At 40.9% G+C, this 20692-nt stretch overlaps 1 protein-coding gene across 1 annotated transcript in view; it reads left to right on the top strand.

The window, feature by feature from the left end:
* Positions 1–20692, top strand: part of LOC125232729 (ecdysone 20-monooxygenase) — a 48214-nt gene that overhangs the window by 24581 nt on the left and 2941 nt on the right. Inside the window, exons 2-7 of the mRNA XM_048138491.1 lie at positions 5259–5460; positions 6227–6425; positions 13314–13504; positions 18680–18875; positions 19540–19702; positions 20429–20662. Of these exons, the coding sequence (XP_047994448.1) occupies positions 5259–5460; positions 6227–6425; positions 13314–13504; positions 18680–18875; positions 19540–19702; positions 20429–20662 (1185 nt within the window). The remainder of the gene's footprint in view (positions 1–5258; positions 5461–6226; positions 6426–13313; positions 13505–18679; positions 18876–19539; positions 19703–20428; positions 20663–20692) is intronic.

Here is a 20692-nt window from a genome sequence, read left to right as displayed (position 1 = left end):
CTTTGGTGTAGACAGTCGTATTACCTTGCAAAGTGCCTCATCAGTGATGTTTGTAGTAATCAAAAGTAAAGCCGTGCTTTCTAATTTTGAATACTCTTTTATCATTGTGTTGTAAGTTGCCAAAGCAGCAGCATCAGCAGCGGCATCTGCAGCCCCACCTTCGCCACCACCAACCACGGGTCTATTTGGCCTTTGTGTGTTTGTGGTGTATTACATGTGTGCGTGCACACGCACACAGACGCGACTACCTGTACTTACCATTATTAGTAATAAACGAGCATCTCTCAGAGCCGGTTGTTTCACTTAAATACTTGCAAATACCTCACTGGCGACGATCCGTGCTATACCCGCGTGTGTATTTAAAATGACTACCACTACCTTTATCGGAAATTTGAGCCATTTCGATCATAATACCCAAGAATGGGAAATTTTCAGTAGTCGTTTGAAGCAGTTCATCGTTTTAAATAGTATTAAAGATGATATGAAACAGGCAGTGCTACTGACACATCTGCATGACGATACATACCGGCTATTGAAGAACCTGGTGTACCCAACCAAGGTGGAGGATGCCGGGTACGACAAGTTGCTGAAGGTGCTCGACGGTCATTTTACTCCGAGGAGGTGTACCTTCGCCGACAAAGCCAAATTTTACGAGGCAACACGTGACGTAGGGGAGAGTGTCGAGAAGTGGGCGGCCAGGATCAGAGGACTCGCCGTACACTGCGAGTTTGGAAACTCGCTGGACATGCTGTTACTGGACAAGTTCGTGCTGGGGCTACGAGCCGGCAAGGAGCGCGAGCGACTCTTCGAACAGGACGTCTCCACGCTCACGCTGGCGAAGGCGATGGAGCTGGCGCAGCAGACGGAGTGTGCGCAGAAGGCGCGCGCTGACGCGGTGGCCGTGGCCGTGAAGCAGGAGCCGGTGTACCGGGCGGGCGCGCAGCCGTCCGCCGGCCGCCGGGATCCCGTCGCGAGGACCTGCTCGGTGTGCGGTATGAGGAGCCACGACGAGAGTAGGTGCCGATACAAATCCTACCGGTGTCAGCTGTGTGGTGAAAAGGGACACCTCAAGAAAGTGTGTACTTCAAAGAAACAGTCTAAGTGCCGTGTAAATAACGTGGAAGTGGCAGAATTTTCGACGTCGGAAGGTGGAGACTGTGACAATTGCAAGGAATGTCAACTTTTTAGCTTAAGGTACGTTGCTTATAAGCCAATACTTCTTAAAGTGTCCGTTAACGACCTTGAGTTAAACATGGAACTGGACTCGGGCTCCGGTGCTACCGTTATTAATGACGAATTATATAAGAACATGTTTCCTAATGTGTCGCTGTACAAAAGTGATTTAAAAATGTGTCTATACAATTATCATAAAATTACGCCTGTAGGATTTTTCGTTGCAAAATTAAATTTTATGTCGAAGGAACGACTGTTAAAAATCTACGTTGTAAAAAATGGCGGGCCGCCATTACTAGGGCGTGATTTTATGGCAAAATTTAATTTGTCATTTACTGTAGACAACAAATTAATTACTGATGTAAACATTAATCAGAGCTCGAGCGAGGTGACCAAATTGCTAGATCAATTTAGTAGTTTATTCGAAGGGGGTTGGGCAAATTTAATAAGTTCAAAGTTCACTTGCAATTGAAAGAGAACGTAAAACCTAAGTATTTCAAACCGCGGCCGGTTCCGTTCGCGCTTAAAAAGCGGGTAGAGGACGAAATCGACCGCCTGGTAGATTTAGGTATACTCGTACCGGTTAATTTTTCAGAATATGCAACACCTATCGTTCCTGTTTTGAAGGAAAATGGCAAGGTCAAAATTGCAGGAGATTTCTCGGTCACGTTAAATAAAGACATGGTTATCGATAAGTACCCGATGCCCCGTATTGAGGAAGTTTTCGCTAAACTAGGCGGTGGTGAAAGTTACACGAAATTAGACCTTAGTAACGCGTACAATCAGTTCGTTTTGTCTGATAGCTCGCAGGCGCTTACGACCATTAGCACGACGAAAGGCCTGTATAAATATACTAGGTTAGTATATGGACTTGCCAACGGCCCTGCTATCTTTCAACGTGCAATGGAGTCGTTGTTGGTAGGTATCGAGGGAGTCAGCTGTTGGTTGGACGACGTTTGTGTAACGGGACCGACGAACGAGGTTCATTTGGCGCGATTACGAGAGGTTTTAACTAGGTTTAGCGATGCGGGTTTAAAATTACAGAAGGAAAAATGTGTTTTCTTAGCTAGTAATGTAACTTATTTAGGTTACGTGATTAATAAAAGCGGTTTACAAACGTCTAAAAATAAGGTGGAAGCTATTCATAACGCACCTAGACCCACTAATGTTTCGGAGATAAAGAGTTTTTTAGGACTCGTTAATTATTACCGCAGCTTCATACCTAACGCATCGAACATGTTAAGTCCTTTGCATGAGCTACTCCGCGCGGAGGCGAAGTGGGAGTGGGGACGTTCACAAGAGGAGGCGTTCCAGGCTGTAAAAGGGAGCTAGGCTCAGAGCGCGTGCTGGCTCACTTCGACCCTGAGGCTCAGCCGGTGCTGAGTGTGGACGCAGGCCCGGGCGGGTTAGGTGCCCTGCTGGCACAGAGGGACCCGGCGACCGGCACTGAGCGTCCAGTCGCGTTCGCCTCGCGCTCGCTCAACGCTAGCGAGAGGAACTACAGTCAACTTCAGAAAGAGGCTGCGGCAATAATTTTTGGTGTGAAAAAGTTCCACCAGTACCTGTATGGTAGGCAAGATCCGTTCATTTTAAAAACGGACCATAGACCTTTGTTGTCCATTTTTGGCAAAAGTAGTGGCATTCCTGTCATGACTGCATCCCGGCTTCAACGCCACGCTATTATTTTATCGGCGTATAATTATAAGGTACAGTATATAAGTAGCGCAAATAATCTCGTAGCTGATTATTTTTCTCGTGCGCCCTTGCCAATCATGGACAATGATGAAAATTATGACGACCACGACGATGTAGCTTATTTAAATTTTTTAGACGAAAGTGTGACTCCCGTGACAGCTGATAAAATAAGGCAAGCTACCGGAGATGATCCAACACTAAAAAAGGTTTTTAAATATATGTGTCTCGGATGGCCGCGAAAGATTAATTGTGCATTTATTTTACCTTATTTTAGGTGCAAGGCTGACTTACAAATAGATGGAGGTATACTCTTTCGCGGCCACCGGGTGGTTATTCCGACTGTATTTAGAGAGCAGCTGTTACGCGAACTACACACCGGTCATTTAGGTATTGTTAAGACGAAAAGCGTCGCGCGCGGTAAAATGTGGTGGCCTAACATTGATAGTGATATCGAGCGCTGGATCGGCTCGTGCGCCGCGTGCGTGGCCGTGCGCGCCGCGCCGCCCCGCGCCGCTCCCGCGCCCTGGCCGCGTCCCCCCTCTGCGTGGTACCGGGTGCACATCGATTACATGTCTATTCATCAGAAGGTTTACTTAATTGTCATAGACGCATACAGTAAATGGTTAGAATGTTTATTAATGGACAAAGGTACTACCACTCGAGCGCTGATATGTAAACTTAAGGAAATATTTTCTAGATATGGCGTACCGAATGTCATTGTGTCCGACAATGACATTAAAATTAATTCAGCCGAGTTTAATTTATTCTGTACAATGAATGGCATTCGTTACGTCACTTCTCCAGTTTATCATCCGGCCAGTAACGGCCAGGCAGAGAACTCGGTGAAGACGTGTAAAAAGATGATTAAGTGCATAGTTAACGTGGACAAGTCAAAAGTCGAGGAAAAACTAATGGGGTTATTATTCGAATACCGTAATACTCCTCATTGTGCGACAGGTCAAACTCCAGCGAGTTTAATGATGGGCCGTAATTTGAGGTCAAGGTTAGATCTTGTAATACCAGATGTTAATGTAACCATAGATAGTAATGTCGATAAAAGCGATAAAAACGATTGTAGAAAATTTATTGTCGGAGATCGGGTATGGGTCAAATGGTTTGCTGAAAAAAAAGAGATTTGGATTTTAGGCACTATTAAAAATAAAATTGGCAACCGAATGTTTCTGATTTACGTGCATGCTAAAAATACTGTATGTAGACGCCATGTAGATCAAATTCTCAAGTTTACTGGTAATAAATTTGATGACATTAATGCAAACGACAATGTTAGAGATGATAATGAGGACCCGTGGTCACCACCGGTTGCGCCACCGGAAATTTCGGTGGCCCCCGCACCCCCCGCGGCGTGCGCGCCCCCTCCGCCCCCTTCCCCCCGGGCCGAGAGTCCCGTACAGGCGGACGTACAGCCGCAGGATGTAGTGAACGATGAGGCGGAGGAGTACGACACGTGGCTCTCTGGGGAGGACGAGGGGTCGCCCGCGCCGTCCGCGGAGGTCGCGGAGGACGCGGCTGCACCTGCCGCGGAGGAGGCGCCTGCCCCCGCCGGCAGCGCCGACGCGCAGTTGCAACCGCCACATCCTAAAGTTACTAGACCAAATTTAAGGCCCAGAGATAAAAAAAGTCGCGTCTGTGTGCGTGTGCACGCACACATGTAATACACCACAGTGTTGCCTTCCACAATATCCATGAGTCCATGACCGCGGAGCAGTGCTAGCATACGGTACTTCCATGAAACCCAATTGTGGTTGTCTAATTTGTTGATCGAAATTTTTGACAACTCCATTTTAATCTTTATTCTCCGGGCGCTGGGCCCGTAACCACTTACGAGTGCGTTATTTCGGCGGTCGGAGGGGAGTTAATTTTCTTTTTCACTAGTCCATATTAACACACAAACACAAAATATTACAACAACACAATATCATCACTAAAAATTCATGTACACTTTTTCACAACAATTTTTGACAATCAACTGATAGATTTTTTTGTTGCTTAGGTAAACTTGTTTCAGCATTCCAATTTCAAATAATCCCGAAGGAAATATGCACCGAAAAAGTTGGTCAAGGAAAAGCTGATTCGCCGTAAGTTTTATATGTAATAACGAGTCCATTTCTTCGTCATAGACGCTTGTTCTGTTACAAAGGTATATATGCTATCATTATTGTTGACTTAAACCGATGTCACAATTCAAGCACGTGATCATCTGGTACATAGCGCAAGTTCGAAGTGCAAACCTCCGAATCTGATAGCTAAGTAATTAAGGAGTGGTGATCAGAGCAAGACCCTGACCCTGACCCTGTCCATTCCATTGAGATTATGTTTAAAGTCGGCACAATGTTTGAAGTATATCAAATAACGGGAACATTATTCCGCAGAGCACCTCCCCGCCCCTGTTCGATTGGTCCGGGGTGCCGACGCTGGTGCTGGCGGTGATCGCGCTGGTGGTGGCGGCGACGGCGCTGGCTACGCGCGAGGGCCGGCCGCGGCTGCCGGGCCCGCCGGCGCTGCCGCTCATTGGCACGCGCTGGCTCTACTGGAGCCGGTACAAGATGAATAAGCTACATGAAGCTTACGAAGGTGAGTTTCATTGTTAACGCCCGACCACCCATGTTTCATGCCAATATCGAGATTAAGTAGTAGGAAATCGCTTTCTTACTACATACCTATTCAGGTTGTGATGCAAATTAGAGATAAGACTATTGAGAATTAATCCTTGGTATGCTTGAGCACTGACTACAAGCGCGGATCCAGCTTCGTGCCCAGGGGGGGGTCACGTGGTAAAGGCCCAGGGCCCCAGGGGGGGGGGTGTCACGTGGTCTATTTGTATGGCCTACTTAGGCTCCAGGGGGGGTCATGACCCCCCCCTGGATCCGCGCATGACTGACTAGTGCATCCCTAAATTTAGTTTCAAAAACAAGACTAACATGAAGTTTACGTTTTGGATAACAGATTCAAAGCATCACACAAAGCACAAAAAGCTTGACAAAAGCTTTTAAATTTTTCACATTCATATGTTATGTTTGTATTCTTTGTTATCTTCTGTTACATTAATTTGTAAAAAACATTTGCCAACGCTACACCTCTACAAGACTGCACGGTCAGGGCCTTCAGGAGTCAGGGTAACTGACGAGTAAACTGCAGGACCAAGTGCCTATATCTCATTTGTATAAGGCATTATGCTCGATGTTCAGCATGAACAAGTACAGCACTGTGTATGCGCAATTACCTAACAACAAAGACTCGTTGATGGACCGATATCTCATTTGTAAAGTAAAGAAATTGTTCGTAAATTAAGTATCGTCAAGGCCCCCTCGCTGTGACAGTGAGAGATATTTGCACGCAGACATGTTCAGGCGCTACGGGCCGGTGTTCGCGGAGACCGCTCCCGGGGGCGCGGCGCTGGTGTCCATCGCCGAGCGGGCGGCGCTGGAGGCCGTGCTGCGCACCCCGGCGCGCCGCCCCTACCGTCCCCCCACCGAGATCGTCCAGGTCTACCGCAGGAGCCGCCCGGACAGATACGCCTCCACTGGACTCGTTAATGAGTAAGTTTTCTCTCCGTCTTAAGTGCTTACACATACATAAATTAACGCCTCTATTCTCAAAAGGGGTGTAATGTAAAGTTTGATCGTAGGCATATATTATGTGATGCACAAAAACGAGCACATGCATGATGATCATACTGGGCCATGTTAGATAATTAAATTCGAATCTATTATTACGGGCATGTCCGTGAATAGGTATAGGTACTGAAATTCGGAACATGTTTACATTAATGATGAAGTTTTAATTGCTATTGCATCATATCATTTGTAGATCCGTCCTACCGAAAAAAAAAAAAACATTTGTCCAGATATACATCCAGCAAGATTAAATATAGGTAGGTACAAACAAAACTTCACATTTTGAATAGTGTCAAGTACGATAATAACAATAGTTTTATAAAAACGTACTTGTAAGTATATAAAATGTTATTTGATACCTACCTTAAAAGTAGGCCACGTTACGTTGATTACCTACTAATTAAATAATTTCTCATATACCTTTTACGCATAATTTCTCATATGAGGTATATAACTGTAGGTAACGTCTTTTATCAGGTTATTTTATTTATTCGGTCAATGCTATCCTATCCCATAACCGGTATAAAACTAGCAACAATACTTCGTAAGTATTTTTTGTATTTGTTTTTGTATGGCCAGTTGAGTGGTCGCGGGTTGATTACTCGCGGATTGATGTCATCCAACCAATATTTGAATATTTATGTGAAACGCGTGTAACCCACCTGTTGCCGAATCACTTATTTTTATTAATAATATCAGTCAATGAGATTGGTCAAATTGTTAGGAATATTATGATTCTTCGAGTACCTATTTAAAACAACTCTGTCGGTTACCCATTCATGCGGAACTAGTTTAACCCTTTACCAGGCGAAGGTATGTATTCCTCCCACACCTTATATCGGTTACCGTAGTCAGGTTTTAACTCCAAACCTCCTACAAAATATTTTGTGAATCCCTGAAAATAGTATTTTATGATCTACATTCACAACACGCTTCTAAATCGCGTAATATATCTTTGGCAGTCGTTTAAATTCACTTGAACGCTAATTTCAGGAAACTACGGAGAAATTCGAACACTTTCCTTAATTTCTATGAAACAGAAGTACATTGGTCGAACAATTTTTTGACATTTTGTAGATTTTGAGTGTTGAAAGGTAATGTAATCGTAAATATTGCTAAATATTTACGCATTATTGTGTATGACCAGAATTAGGATGTGGGTTGACATTATCCCATGGCCTTATTAGAGTTTAACTGTGTGGGAGCTATTCTTCCCATGGCCCAGTAAATTGTCTTGTCATGTCATAAAAACTCACGTTAGTAATAAAACTGTTTTTGTGTTCAACCTAGAGTGAATTCATGTACCTAGCTAATCTAGCTATAAAATCTCCTTTTAAAGACTTTCCCTGAAAAATTTCTTCTTGAAGATAGTATCATAAAATTTAATAATTGTGTTGCTTTTAACCAAAAAATAATGAGGTAAGTATTTATCCCATTGCCTGTCTAGGTGTGAGACTGTGTTACATATATATATGTATATATCATAGTTACAAAAAATAAATACGTACCGAGAATGCCTTTAAACGAAAACTCGTATTTTTGATAAACCCTGTATACTTAAAAATAAATAACAAAAACCAAAGAGACTCAAAATCTAATCGGGCCATGGGAATAATAGTTCCCACACAGGCAAATTCCAGCCAGGCAATGAGATAGAGTCATCCCACATCCTAATTCTGGTCATATCACAAGGACGCAGGAGTATTTAGCAAAATATATGATTATATTACCTGACAATCATTAAGATCATGAAAATACCAAAAAATGGTTCGATATATCTCCTTGTGTTATTCTTAAATTCAGTATAGTGTTCGGATTTGTAAACAAACCACTAACATCACTGGTCAAGTGAATTTAAACGACTGCCAAAGATATATTATGCGATTTAGAAGCGTGTTGTGAATGTAGATCATAAAATACTATTTTCAGGGATTCGCAAAATATTTTGTAGGAGGTTTGGAGTTAAAACCTGACTACGGTAACCGATATAAGGTGTGGGAGGAATACATACCTTCGCCTGGTAAAGAATATAATAAGACAAAATCGAGTATGACAGTTAGTTACTTGGCCAGGCGATGGGATAACCGTAACCCACATTTTTATTTCTGGTTTAAAGGAACATCTCCGACTTTCGTAAATTTATGCATTTTTAACCGACTTCAAAAAAGGAGGAGGTTCTCAATTCGACTGAATGTTTTTTTTATTTTTTTTTTTATTTTTTTGTATGTATGTTCCTCGATATCTCCGAGAATTGTGGACCGATTTTCAAAATTTTTTTTTTGATCGAACGGGTATAACCCCGAGATGGTCCCATTGGCACCAAATCAAGGTCTGATGATGGGATCCTGGAGAAATCGAGGGAACTCTTCAAATGTTATAGGCACATGTAATGTTTTTAGTGTATTTTTCAAAGGTAAACCAGTATTTACGCCTGATGGTAATGATTTTATGTGGCTGAGCTGATGATGGAAGGTCAACTCCTCAATGGTTAGGAGTTAAAGGATAATTCTTTCACTAGTGTACATGTATTCGGACTGATACGTATAATATCAATAGGAACCACTAAAAATCAACAAATAAATAAACTTTTTAACAAAAAATAAAACCGCCTTCAAAAATAAGCGCGTTACAAAACACGGAGAAACTAAAAAGCAAAAAATAATAAACCTTTGAATTCAGATTTCTTATCGTATTGCAATAATCTAAACATCCAAATTATAAACAAATCAATTATTTTTGGAGTCGGTGCCAGCCTGCGTATGGTTGGGTGGGGCAAACAGGCAATAGCAAGGCGACGAACAGGTCTGGTACCGACTGCAAAAATAATTGATTTGTTTATAATTTGGATGTTTAGATTATTGCAATACGATAAGAAATCTGAATTCAAAGGTTTATTATTTTTTGCTTTTTAGTTTCTCCGTGTTTTGTAACGCGCTTATTTTTGAAGGCGGTTTTTTACAAGGCGTTCAATACGGTTGTAACAGTATATACAGTACGTATGAAGACACGCTAGTTCTTTGGGGCCTGGTAAAGGGTTAAAAAACCGGGAATGGAGCTTTTATTATCATCATCCTTCTCTCATCATCATCATTCTAACAAACCATTTGAAGTTTTCGATCACAACATTTATAATGAATCGGTTTTTATAGCGATATACCTACTTTGATACGCCAGACATGGTGTTGTTTTTTATGGTCATATTCGCTAAACCATTTCCGCAAACGTTTGAAGGCCACGGGAGTTCGCGTATGTTGGCATACTTACTAAGTAATTACCGCCTCGAAAAAAATAAGATTTAGTAAACACATCTACAAACTTTAATCTTCTGACGTTTTTATACAGAGCAAAAAACATATCAATTACATGTGTATTAGCATCAATAAGACCTAAATTATAATTAGCAAATAATTCAAAATTATTCTATCATTACTTTTAAATTGCCAATAGAATAAAAAGTGTAAACATAGTTTGGTAATTTGAGCCAACCAAAGGGCCTATTCAATGTAGAAATCGTTATACCCCTAGGTATAGACAAAAATATAGGTATTGACGTCATAGCGTTTCTTTTCGTTTCTGTAAACGATTGTCATGGTTAAGAACCTACAGGGCTCTTGTATTTTCCTGTTGTGTGGCGGACTGTACTTTAAACCTTGAAAGTAACGGCCACGTCCAATAACAAGGATAACGATTTTGTTCCTTGTCAGACGTGAGACTAGACGTCTCCTTTGTAGAGCCGGTCACGTATGCCTACAAGTACCTACTAGAGAATAGCGTGTTTAAAGTTTCGCGTTTTTATTAGGGTTCCGCAGTGAACCCCTATAAGCACATATTTTTAGGGTTCCGTAGTCAACTAGGAACCCTTATAGTTTCGCCATGTCTGTCTGTCCGTCCGTCCGTCCGTCCGTCCGTCCGTCCGTCCGTCCGTCCGTCCGCGGATAATCTCAGTAACCGTTAGTACTAGAAAGCTGAAATTTGGTACCAATATGTATATCAATCACGCCAACAAAGTGCAAAAATAAAAAATGGAAAAAAATGTTTTATTAAGGTACCCCCCCTACATGTGAAGTGGGGGCTGATATTTTTTTTCATTCCAACCCCAACGTGTGATATATTGTTGGATATGTATTTAAAAATGAATAAGAGTTTACTAAGATCGTTTTATGATAATATTAATATTTTCGGAAATAATCGCTCCTAAAGGAAAAAAAAGTACGTCCCCCCCCCTCTAACTTTTGAACCGTAAGATTAAAAAATATGAAAAAATCACAAAAGTAGAACATTATAAAAACTTTCTAGGAAAATTGTTTTGAACTTGATAGGTTCAGCAGTTTTTGAGAAAAGTACGGAAAACTACGGAACCCTACACTGAGCGTGGCCCGACACGCTCTTGGCCGGTTTTTTTATTTAACCATATTACAATTATTGTTAGTGAGTCGAGTTATAGATTTCATTGAAACAATGCATAAAAATCCTTTTTGACTTTGTAACCGTGTCCTGCAGTCTATGGAAGAAAGTTATCAAAATGTAACAATAACACGGCATAACAATAGGCGAGACGACTAAAAATAAAAAAAACCGGCCAAGTGCGAGTTGGACTCGCCCACCGAGGGTTCCGTACAAACTTTCTTTCAAACTACCTAGTAAAAACAATCTCATATTTTCATATAACTCTAATGACTTGACTAGAAGACATAAGTATAGGCACTAATGAGTATTATAGTGTATAGCGCCATCTTCCGGTCAATTTGCTAACTAATTTGCGCGACCTGTGGCCCGTTTCTCGAAAGGTACATCAAGCCTTGTATTACAAGTGTGTTTCCATGACAACCCATACGATTTGACAGTTCGCGCACTTGTAATACAAGGCTTGTACCTTTCGAGAAACGGGGCCCTGGTTTTTCAGGGATAATTCTTTATAATGTTAACCGATTTAAACAGTTTTTACTTTATTGGACAGAAGATGGTTTACGTAACATCTCGTATTAATTTGAAGTACGATATACATCCGCAAGGGTGGGTAAATTGAAAGTAAAAATCTGAATTAAAAGAAAGTATTCAAAGTACAAACACGATTATATTTTTCCTGTAATATATAGCATAAAATCAATGTTTACTAAAATTTTCATAATTTTTCGTTGGTAAACTTCGGAGATAAGGGGGGGGGGACGGTATTTTTTTTTACATTTTCCTTCAAAATTCTTTTTTTTTCCTCAACAAAAAAATTATAAAAAATAGCTTATTTACGTTCAATTTGAGCTCTTTCCAACGATACCCCACTTGACCTAGTAACTTGAAATTTACAGTTTGCCCCCCTTTCATTTTGGCCATTTTCTACAATTAAAATTAATATATTTATAAAAATTATACTTTCTATTTGTAGAGGTTTATAATGTTCACAACTATTCCAAATTTCAAGTTGATAGCATTAGTAGTTCTCGAGATATTTAGGAATGTGACAGACGGACAGACAGACGGACAGAGTCGCACCATAAGGGTTCCTGTTGTACCTTTTTGGTACGGAACCCTAAAAACGAATTAGTCCGTCAGTTAGATTATCAAAGAATTTTAGACACGTATTTTTTCTTTTTTCTCGTAAACGAAAAATGACGACGGTAGGTACATAGGTACAGTGCGTTGAAGTTTTGCGTGACGTCACGCCTAGGTACAATTTTTACTTAGAACTGACGTCAGAAGCCCCCACTCCGGAACTTTGATGCTCTATATCTTTGTATTTTTCATTAATTAGAAAAAGCGAAAAATATGTGTTCGGTATTTTTGGACGATCTAACTGATGAACTAAACAGAATGCCATTTTTTTTATGTAGTCGTCATCCCTATTACAAGATGAACTATTCAAGCATACTCGTACATTGCTTACTTCTGTCCCCTTGCATTTGTGCAAGATGAGACCTACTTAGTGGAAAGATTTCAGCTTTTTCTGAAGAGCGTAAGGCGTAAGTGGCCCAAACCCATTAAGTTACAATGTTGCAAACTAGAAATGAGCAGGAACGTGTTTTAATTAGTTCCAATCGACAGGTCACAAGCAAGAGTATCGTGCGAAATTGTTATGAAAACTTTATTAAAAACATTTAAAATCATACAAAATTGTACGCTACGACTAACATCATTATGGTAGATTTAATGAGATGAGATAATTTATGCGAAATTGTGAATATTTTGTAGGCATCCAACATAACAAGCATACTAGTGAACAACTTTAATAGTACCTAAACTGAAAGAATCCCCCAAGCCCTTAAGGCACTGGTCCCACCACAAGCTAGTAAGCTATGAGCTACCGGCTATAAAAACGAACAAAAGATAAGCACTCCCGTGCAAATAAAAGAGACACGGCGATGTTTATAGTTACTCGCCCAGCGGTGAGCTATCGAAATCGCCGTGTCTCTTTGATTTGCACGGGAGTGATTATCTTTTGTTCGTTTTTATAGCCGATAGCTCATAGCTTACTTTACTAGCTCGCGGTGGGACCAGTGCCTAAACGGTTCCTGTGGTGACCGGTCAAGAATATCACCACCGCCTTTCCTACAAATAAATTAAATTGGTGAGATTGGCCGGCCAGAGACTGGTGTCACTGTAATATCACAATTTCGTTTCCTTCCAACCATTAATTGCTAAAAGCAGTATTAAAACTCCAGCAGTTTCATGAGCTTTGCTTTCCCTTTTGGGAATACAGGCCTACGTTTATGTATGTAATGTACTTAAAGAATAAAAATATTTTGCTGTCGCGCAGCATGTGCTACTACTACGATTTTTCAAAGTCCGTGTTGTAATAAAGAAATAACCTTATTTCAGGCAAGGAGAGAAGTGGTACCACCTGCGGCGTCACCTGACGGCCGAGCTGACGAGCCCGCACACAATGCAGGGGTTTATCCCTGAACTAAACCACATCTGCGATGACTTCCTCGATCTCCTGCAGGCTTGTAGGCACGCCGACGGCACGGTCAACGGCTTTGACCAGCTCACCAATAGGATGGGCTTGGAATGTAAGCATCTACTTACCTACCAGTTTGATTTATTATCTTCCGACAGACTCAATTTTTTTAAGCGCGAGCGATACTTTCATGTTCAGGTCTGATCAAGACGAAAAGATGGGTTACATTACAATTCCTCACTATACTTTATTTTTAGGTTAAAGAGCAATTTGCATATATTATGGATGGGGAGCCGGTTAGGTTATAAATCAGTATTGGAGTAGTCTGGGGCAAAGTGGTTAGTCTTTTATTTCGGGATAAGAAATATGCCTTTCGCGGTTCTACCTGCGGCGTTACTTATAAAGCCCCACGCAGCGACCGTGGGTGCGATGTCGACGCCGAATTAGGACTTCTTAATATAATACCAATAAATTTTGATTACCTCATTCAGAATTCAAGGTCTAGGTTGTGAATACTTCATCATGGCCCACCGCTGTGGTAAACAATAACCATCCTAATCGGGAAAGTTTCAAGTAGACACGTATATAGATCATTTTTAACCGCCGCCTCAAATCTCTCAAGGAAGGTGGTTCTCAATTGGTCTGTATGTTTTTTTTTAATGTTTGTTCCACGATATCTCCGTCGTTACTGAACCAATTTTGAAAATTTTTTTTTGATTGAATGTATATGCATACAAATTGGTCCCATTTTTCTCAGAACCCAGTTCTGATGATGGGATCTTGGAGAAATCGAGGGAACTCCTCAAATCTGAAAGGCACACATATGGTGATTTTTTTTTTTTAAGGAACAGCATGCATTTACGTACGGAACAGTGACATTTGGTGCAGTGGAACTGCTGATGATGGTCAGAACCGAACTCCTCAAATCTGAACGGCACGCTTATAGTGTCTTTGGTATTTTTATAAGAACAGCATGCACTTACGTACAGAACAGTGACATTTGGTGCAGTGGAACTGCTGATGATGGTCAGATCCGAACTCCTCAAATCTGAACGGCACACTTATAGTGACTTTGGTATTTTTATAAGAACAGCATGCACTTACGTCCAGAACAGTGACATTTGGTGCAGTGGAACTGCTGATGATGGTCAGAACTGAACTCCTCAAATCTGAACGGCACACTTATAGTGACTTTGGTATTTTTATAAGAACATCATGCACTTACGTCCAGAACAGTAACATTTGGTGCAGTGGAACTGCTGATGAAGATCAGAACGGAAATCCTTAAATCTGAACGGCACACTTATAGTGACTTTGGTATTTTTGTAAGAAAAGCATGCATTTAAGTTCAGAACAGTGACATTTATTTAGTTATGTTTGTTAAGAATATTGAGTTTTCAGGTCAAAATTTTGTCAAGCTTCGATTTCTTGTAATTGGATTCATGAGATATTGAGGAAACTCTTCAAACCTTAACGGTATACGTATATTCATTTGTGTTGTCATCAAATAATTAAAGTATTAAAAGCAGTTTTAAAAAATACCTACACATTTCTACATAATCCAACATTCGCAAGTAGCTTTCACCAGAACCCCAAAGGCGGCGGTTTTTTTTTCTTAAAAATTATTGTTACAATGAAGGATCTATGACCTACCTATATCTAAGTAACTGTTAATTATTATTTAGCTATCGACAGGGGCAACTCACTCCGCGATTCTATCGCCGCGCTACAAGTACATGCCGGCGGCCGCGAGTTCGCGGCCTAATCAGGGTAGCGCGCGTTATCACAAAACGCACGTTCGCACTTTCTGTTGTTACTTTACGTCGCGAGTTTTTTTTTTAAGTTTTATATGCGATGTCCGCGTGTGAATGGCTAATGGCGCTTAGATAAACATCATCAGACATCATGAATAAAATAGGACAATCATACACAGATCTACTATTGATTAAGTCCCAAGGAAAAGTTCAATAAGGCTTGTGATGTTGGGACTTAAACAAAAATATATAAATATTGTACATATACCTAGAAAACACAGTACCTAAAACTGGAATATAATAGCATAACATTTCATCTGAGTATTATTAATAATTCGTTTTAATCCATAGCCAACCCTATCGTCCGACGCTGCGCACGTGCGGCTCGTTTCTTTGTTACAATTTTGTAGGCATTTGAAACGCGGCATTTCGTGAACATCAAAGCAGTGGGCCTTCTGTACTTGTACTATTATATATTCTGTGCTATCGATTAAAACTTATTTGCACGAAATAATATAAAAATGTAGGTACAAATGGCGGAAGGTTTAAGGCCAATAGGTAATCTGTACCTATATATAGCCTAAAGCCTAAGAGACTTTAATGTAGTTAAAAACAAATTAAGTGTGTACAAGCTTAGTCTCAGTTTGTCTAAACCGTACACACGTACAAAAAGAAAAAACTGTCAAAACGTCCTTATGCCAAGCGACAAAGACAAGTGTTTGTTGTCGTTGCGTGGAAACGATACATTTTGTTGTGATTTAGGTATCACAACAAAATGATGGTATTAGATGGTGGATATTTAGTAAAAATTTTTACTAAATGTTGAAGTACTTTCGAGTGTCTGTGGTGCTACAAATCTTAAGATATTTACATTTTTAACTTTCTCAAAACGTGTGGACTGAGTGAGCACTTACAAAAATTTATTATAAAAAAACCTGACACGTTAGTGGTTCGTTTTGTATTTTACAAATTCCCATTTCACTTTTACTAAACTATACACAATATACACATATAATAGCGGTCTAAATCTTATATTTTTCATCAAAATTCGGCTTTTCAAAAGTGTGAGGATTGAGTGAGCATAAGTAACTATTTGTAAAAAATTAAATACGTCACTAGGTGATCTAAAATTTATAGAGGTAAGTTGGCATATTTTTTACTAAATGTTAGTATATAAATATTATCTTCTTCTTTGTCCTACCCTTTTCCCATTATTTGGGGTCGGGTCTCCTCACTCGTCTGCGCCAGGATACTCTGTCCTGGATTGTCTTTTCAGGCAAATGGGCTTCCTTGAGGTCTCTTTGTATTTTTGACCACCAGGTTAGTGGCGGGCGGCCTCCACCTCTTTTCCGCTCAGGCAAACCTAGTGCAATCTGAACCACATGGTCCTCACTGCGTCTTTTGATATGTCCGTACCACCTGAGACGGTTCTCTGTGAGTTTCTGGGCGATTGGTGCGACTTTAAAGCTGCCTCTTATATATTCGTTGCGCACTTTATCGAGCCGAGTCACACCTCCCGCCCATCTCAACATCTTCATCTCATTGACGTGGACCTTATGTTCGTGGATTTTCTTGACTGTCCAGCATTCGGATCCGTACAGTAGGGCTGGGCGAACTGCAGTTTTGTACACTTTGCCTTTCACCTTTACGGGCATACGATGATCACACAGTACTCCTGTCAGCGTTCTCCATTTTTGCCACGCGACACTTATGCGATGTGTGACGTCGTCATCCACGTTTGCATCTGGTGTTAGCATGGAGCCCAGATATTTGAACTTCCTCACTGTTGGTATGGGTGTTGTACCGATGTGTATTGTGTCTTGCTTTGTGTTTCCACTGAAGGAGCATTGCATGTGTTCGGTTTTGCTCCTACTAACACGTAGGCCGTACTTTTCCAGGGACTGTGTCCACATATTGAGGAGTTCCTGCAGATGTTGTGCAGTATTTGCGGCTAGTACAACATCGTCTGCATACAGCATGGTCCATGGTAACGGTGCCGGTATGTCCTTAGTGAGGTAATCCATCACCAGATTAAAAAGTAAAGGGCTCAGCGCAGAACCCTGGTGGACGCCTACTTTAACCTCAAAAGCTTTGCTTAGACCCGCCAGGCTTCGAACTTTTGTGGTAGCACCGTAGTACATGTCCTGAATAATCTGGATGTAGTATTCCGGTACGTTTTGGGCTCGAAGTGCTTGCCATACAAGTTTACGTGGCACGCGGTCAAACGCCTTTTCAAGGTCGATGAATGCTAGATGTAGGTCTACTTTATTGATTTTATGCTTTTCCATCAAGATTCTGATCGCTTGTATGGCGTCGGTGGTGGATTTGGAAGCAGTGAACCCAAACTGACTTGGAGATATCCTGATGAGCGCTGTGATACGTTTGTTAATGATCCGTTCCCATATTTTCAGCGTATGCGAGGTAAGTTTTATACCTACCGAGGTAAGTAGTATATAAATATTATATGTTAAATGAATACATTCACTGTTTTCGTTGGTAGTTTGTGAGAACTGAGTGAGCACATGGTAATGACTGTATCTTTTGATTTATCTTTTTACAAATTCAGAGATTCGTTTTACAATTGTTTTAGAACTTTTACTAAATGATCAGCATATTTTTTTTATTTTCGGAAGGTGCTCACTCAATCCACACGCACACCAATAGTTCGGTTATGAACACGTTATGAGATTTTAATTGCAGTCTACAAATGCAGACATAAGATAGTTAAGTAATGAGTATGAGTTACATACATATTACAGCTTTACGAGTACACTTTAAGATCAGGAATTTCCCAATAAATATCCATAATTGTTTATAGTATATTGTGCAACGTGAGGCGAAAGTTAAATATTGCAAACGAAAGTAAGTTAAATTTAGAGATTCGAGCTTGCAATATTATACAGACAGCTGTTGGTCATCACATCATGCTGTCCTTTACGATAAGGATAAAAGCCTACGATTGACGAAATTATGCACATCTCACTCTCACACGGACTCAATGAAAACCGCACCCGGACTCTCAGCACACACGATGCAATGTTCCATAACTTCCGTTCCAATTTTCTTTCGTAGTAAAGTGAAATGCATTGTCTTTATCGGACAATGACGTTGTCAGTCCAGACCTAATGGCCCAGCGTCGAAGGCGCTGCATTGTAATGACGGGTATAATATGACGTTTCTCAAGATAAGACCCGCGAAGTGGGTCAGATAGCACAGGAATGGCATTAGTTTAATGTGCACCCACATCATTGTATATTGCATTTGTAGCCGACTGAGAATGTTATGTACTCGTTACCATAGAAAGTATGTATGTCGAATTTTACGGGGAATTATTACGCTTTACTTAATCGTAGAGCCTAAAATACGAGTACAAACCGTTCTAGTTCTAAGTTTGACTATTTGGATGATTCGTACAAGGGCGGGACACACGTGATCAGTGGGTAGCACAGTCACTATAATTTCAAGCATGTTTTCACATTGGCCTATTCCTGACTCCTGTTTCAGTAGTTTATGAATATTTGTATATTTTCCAGCCGTTTGCGGCCTAATGCTGGGTACGCGGCTCGGTTTCCTGGAGCGCTGGATGTCCGGCCGCGCGTCCGCCCTGGCCTCCGCGGTGAAAGCTCACTTCCGCGCTCAGCGGGACTCTTACTACGGCGCGCCCTTATGGAAGTTCGCACCGACCAGTCTTTATAGGACCTTCGTTAGGAGCGAGGAAACCATACACACGTGAGTCAACACACATTTTTTTAAACATAGAACTAGGTTAGGTATGTGGGTCAGCAGTTCTCGAAAAGTTTGTACAAAAATTAAGAGAAAAGTTAAATTTGTTTTTATTAATTCCTATTTTGTTACCAAGATTTTGTTAATGAATTGAGATTTTATTAAGTTTTATTTCGTCATTAAGGTTCTAGTATCTATATTTTCTTAATTATAACAATTATCCTGTATATATCTTACGAAAGTCGAATTATATTACTAAATGTTGGTAACAAAATAGGATCAATTAAAATTTGATGACGTGGCATTGTACAAAGTTGACGGGAATTGCTAGGGTAGTCTTATTCGAGACTTAACAAGAACTAGAAGTCTACGCTTCGTCTTATCACAAAAGAGCGATCTTTTAAGTCATTGTAATATTATCGCAAAATGTCAGATTTTTTGGTAACAACAATCAAAATGGGGATGAAGAAGTTTAACCCTTAAATGCATGACCTTGACAAAGATTTATTCAAATTTAAACTTTGACATGCTGTCTATAGTCAAAAATGCATGATGCATATATACATCACTATGCATTTAAGGGTTAAGCTTTAGCAGACCTACAGGAGGTTACGTTACGAAGCCACGATATGATATAAGATTTAATAAACAGTGATCCTTCATCTGGCAGGATAGTGTCGGAGCTGATGGAGGAAGCGAAGCAGCGCTCGCGCACCGCCGCGCAAGACAACGGCATGCAGGAAATCTTTCTCAAGATACTGTCCAACCCCGCGCTAGACATGCGCGACAAGAAGGCTGCAGTCATCGATTTCATCACTGCAGGGATTGAGACCGTAAGTCATTCATAAAGTGAACTGACTGGTTGCGCGTTAAAGCTGATGGATACGGAGTAGCGCTTGCGTGCCTCGCATGCAGAAGATCTTTCACAATAAGTACCTTGTTCAACCACCAACGGTTGAACAGTAATAGGTTGGTGACCAACCTATTACTGTTCAACCCCGTAACCTAAACAATAAACAACATACATTCAGGTCTGTATTTATAAAAGGGATAGGCAGAGCATATGAACTACTCACGATTCAGTTCCACTCTTATTAGCCATTAACGGTTTGAAAGAAACCCAAGCCCAAAGTTAACTTCGACGACAGCCACGGGAGGAAAAATGGTGACACTCTTAGCCCAACCACCATAGTACCAAGCGAGATAAACAATATACCAGAATTATACCTAATACGAGTATGTGAGTAGTAAGAACAAGGGAGGAAGAGTTACGTAAGTACTTAGGATTTATGTAGGTAACCCAGACAAACTTTTACCTAACAAATCAACTCGGTACAAGGTTTCGCTTTCAAGAGTTGCAAGTTTGTTTTCAATTTAAAGTTCGTATGATTTCCTTTACACGAAACCGACTCTTAAATTAACCTAGCTTCTTACTTATGCATGGCTTATAGGAATGTCTTTGCATTTCGAAAAATGTACCTTTTGAATTTCCACATTGCCGTACCTACCTACGTCGCATGACAATTTGACATTTGATATTCTTTTATAATTATTTGCAGTTGGCAAACAGTCTAGTCTTCCTGTTGTACCTGCTAAGCCGGCGTCCGGACTGGCAGCAAAAGATCCGGTCGGAGCTACCGTCTTCTGAAGAGCTGCACGTCGAGCAGTTGTCCGCGGCGCCCTCCGTGAGGGCGGCTGTCAACGAGAGCTTCAGGCTGCTGCCGACAGCGCCCTTTCTGGCCAGGCTTCTAGATGCGCCTGTTACTGTAGATGGACATACGATACCTGCTGGGGTGAGGAGTTAAATGCGACTACTATTTATA

This window comes from Leguminivora glycinivorella, chromosome 1, assembly GCF_023078275.1.
Source record: "Leguminivora glycinivorella isolate SPB_JAAS2020 chromosome 1, LegGlyc_1.1, whole genome shotgun sequence".
Taxonomy (NCBI): domain Eukaryota; kingdom Metazoa; phylum Arthropoda; class Insecta; order Lepidoptera; family Tortricidae; genus Leguminivora; species Leguminivora glycinivorella.
Note: the sequence above shows the minus strand (reverse complement) of the source record. Positions and strands in the feature narration are given on the sequence as shown.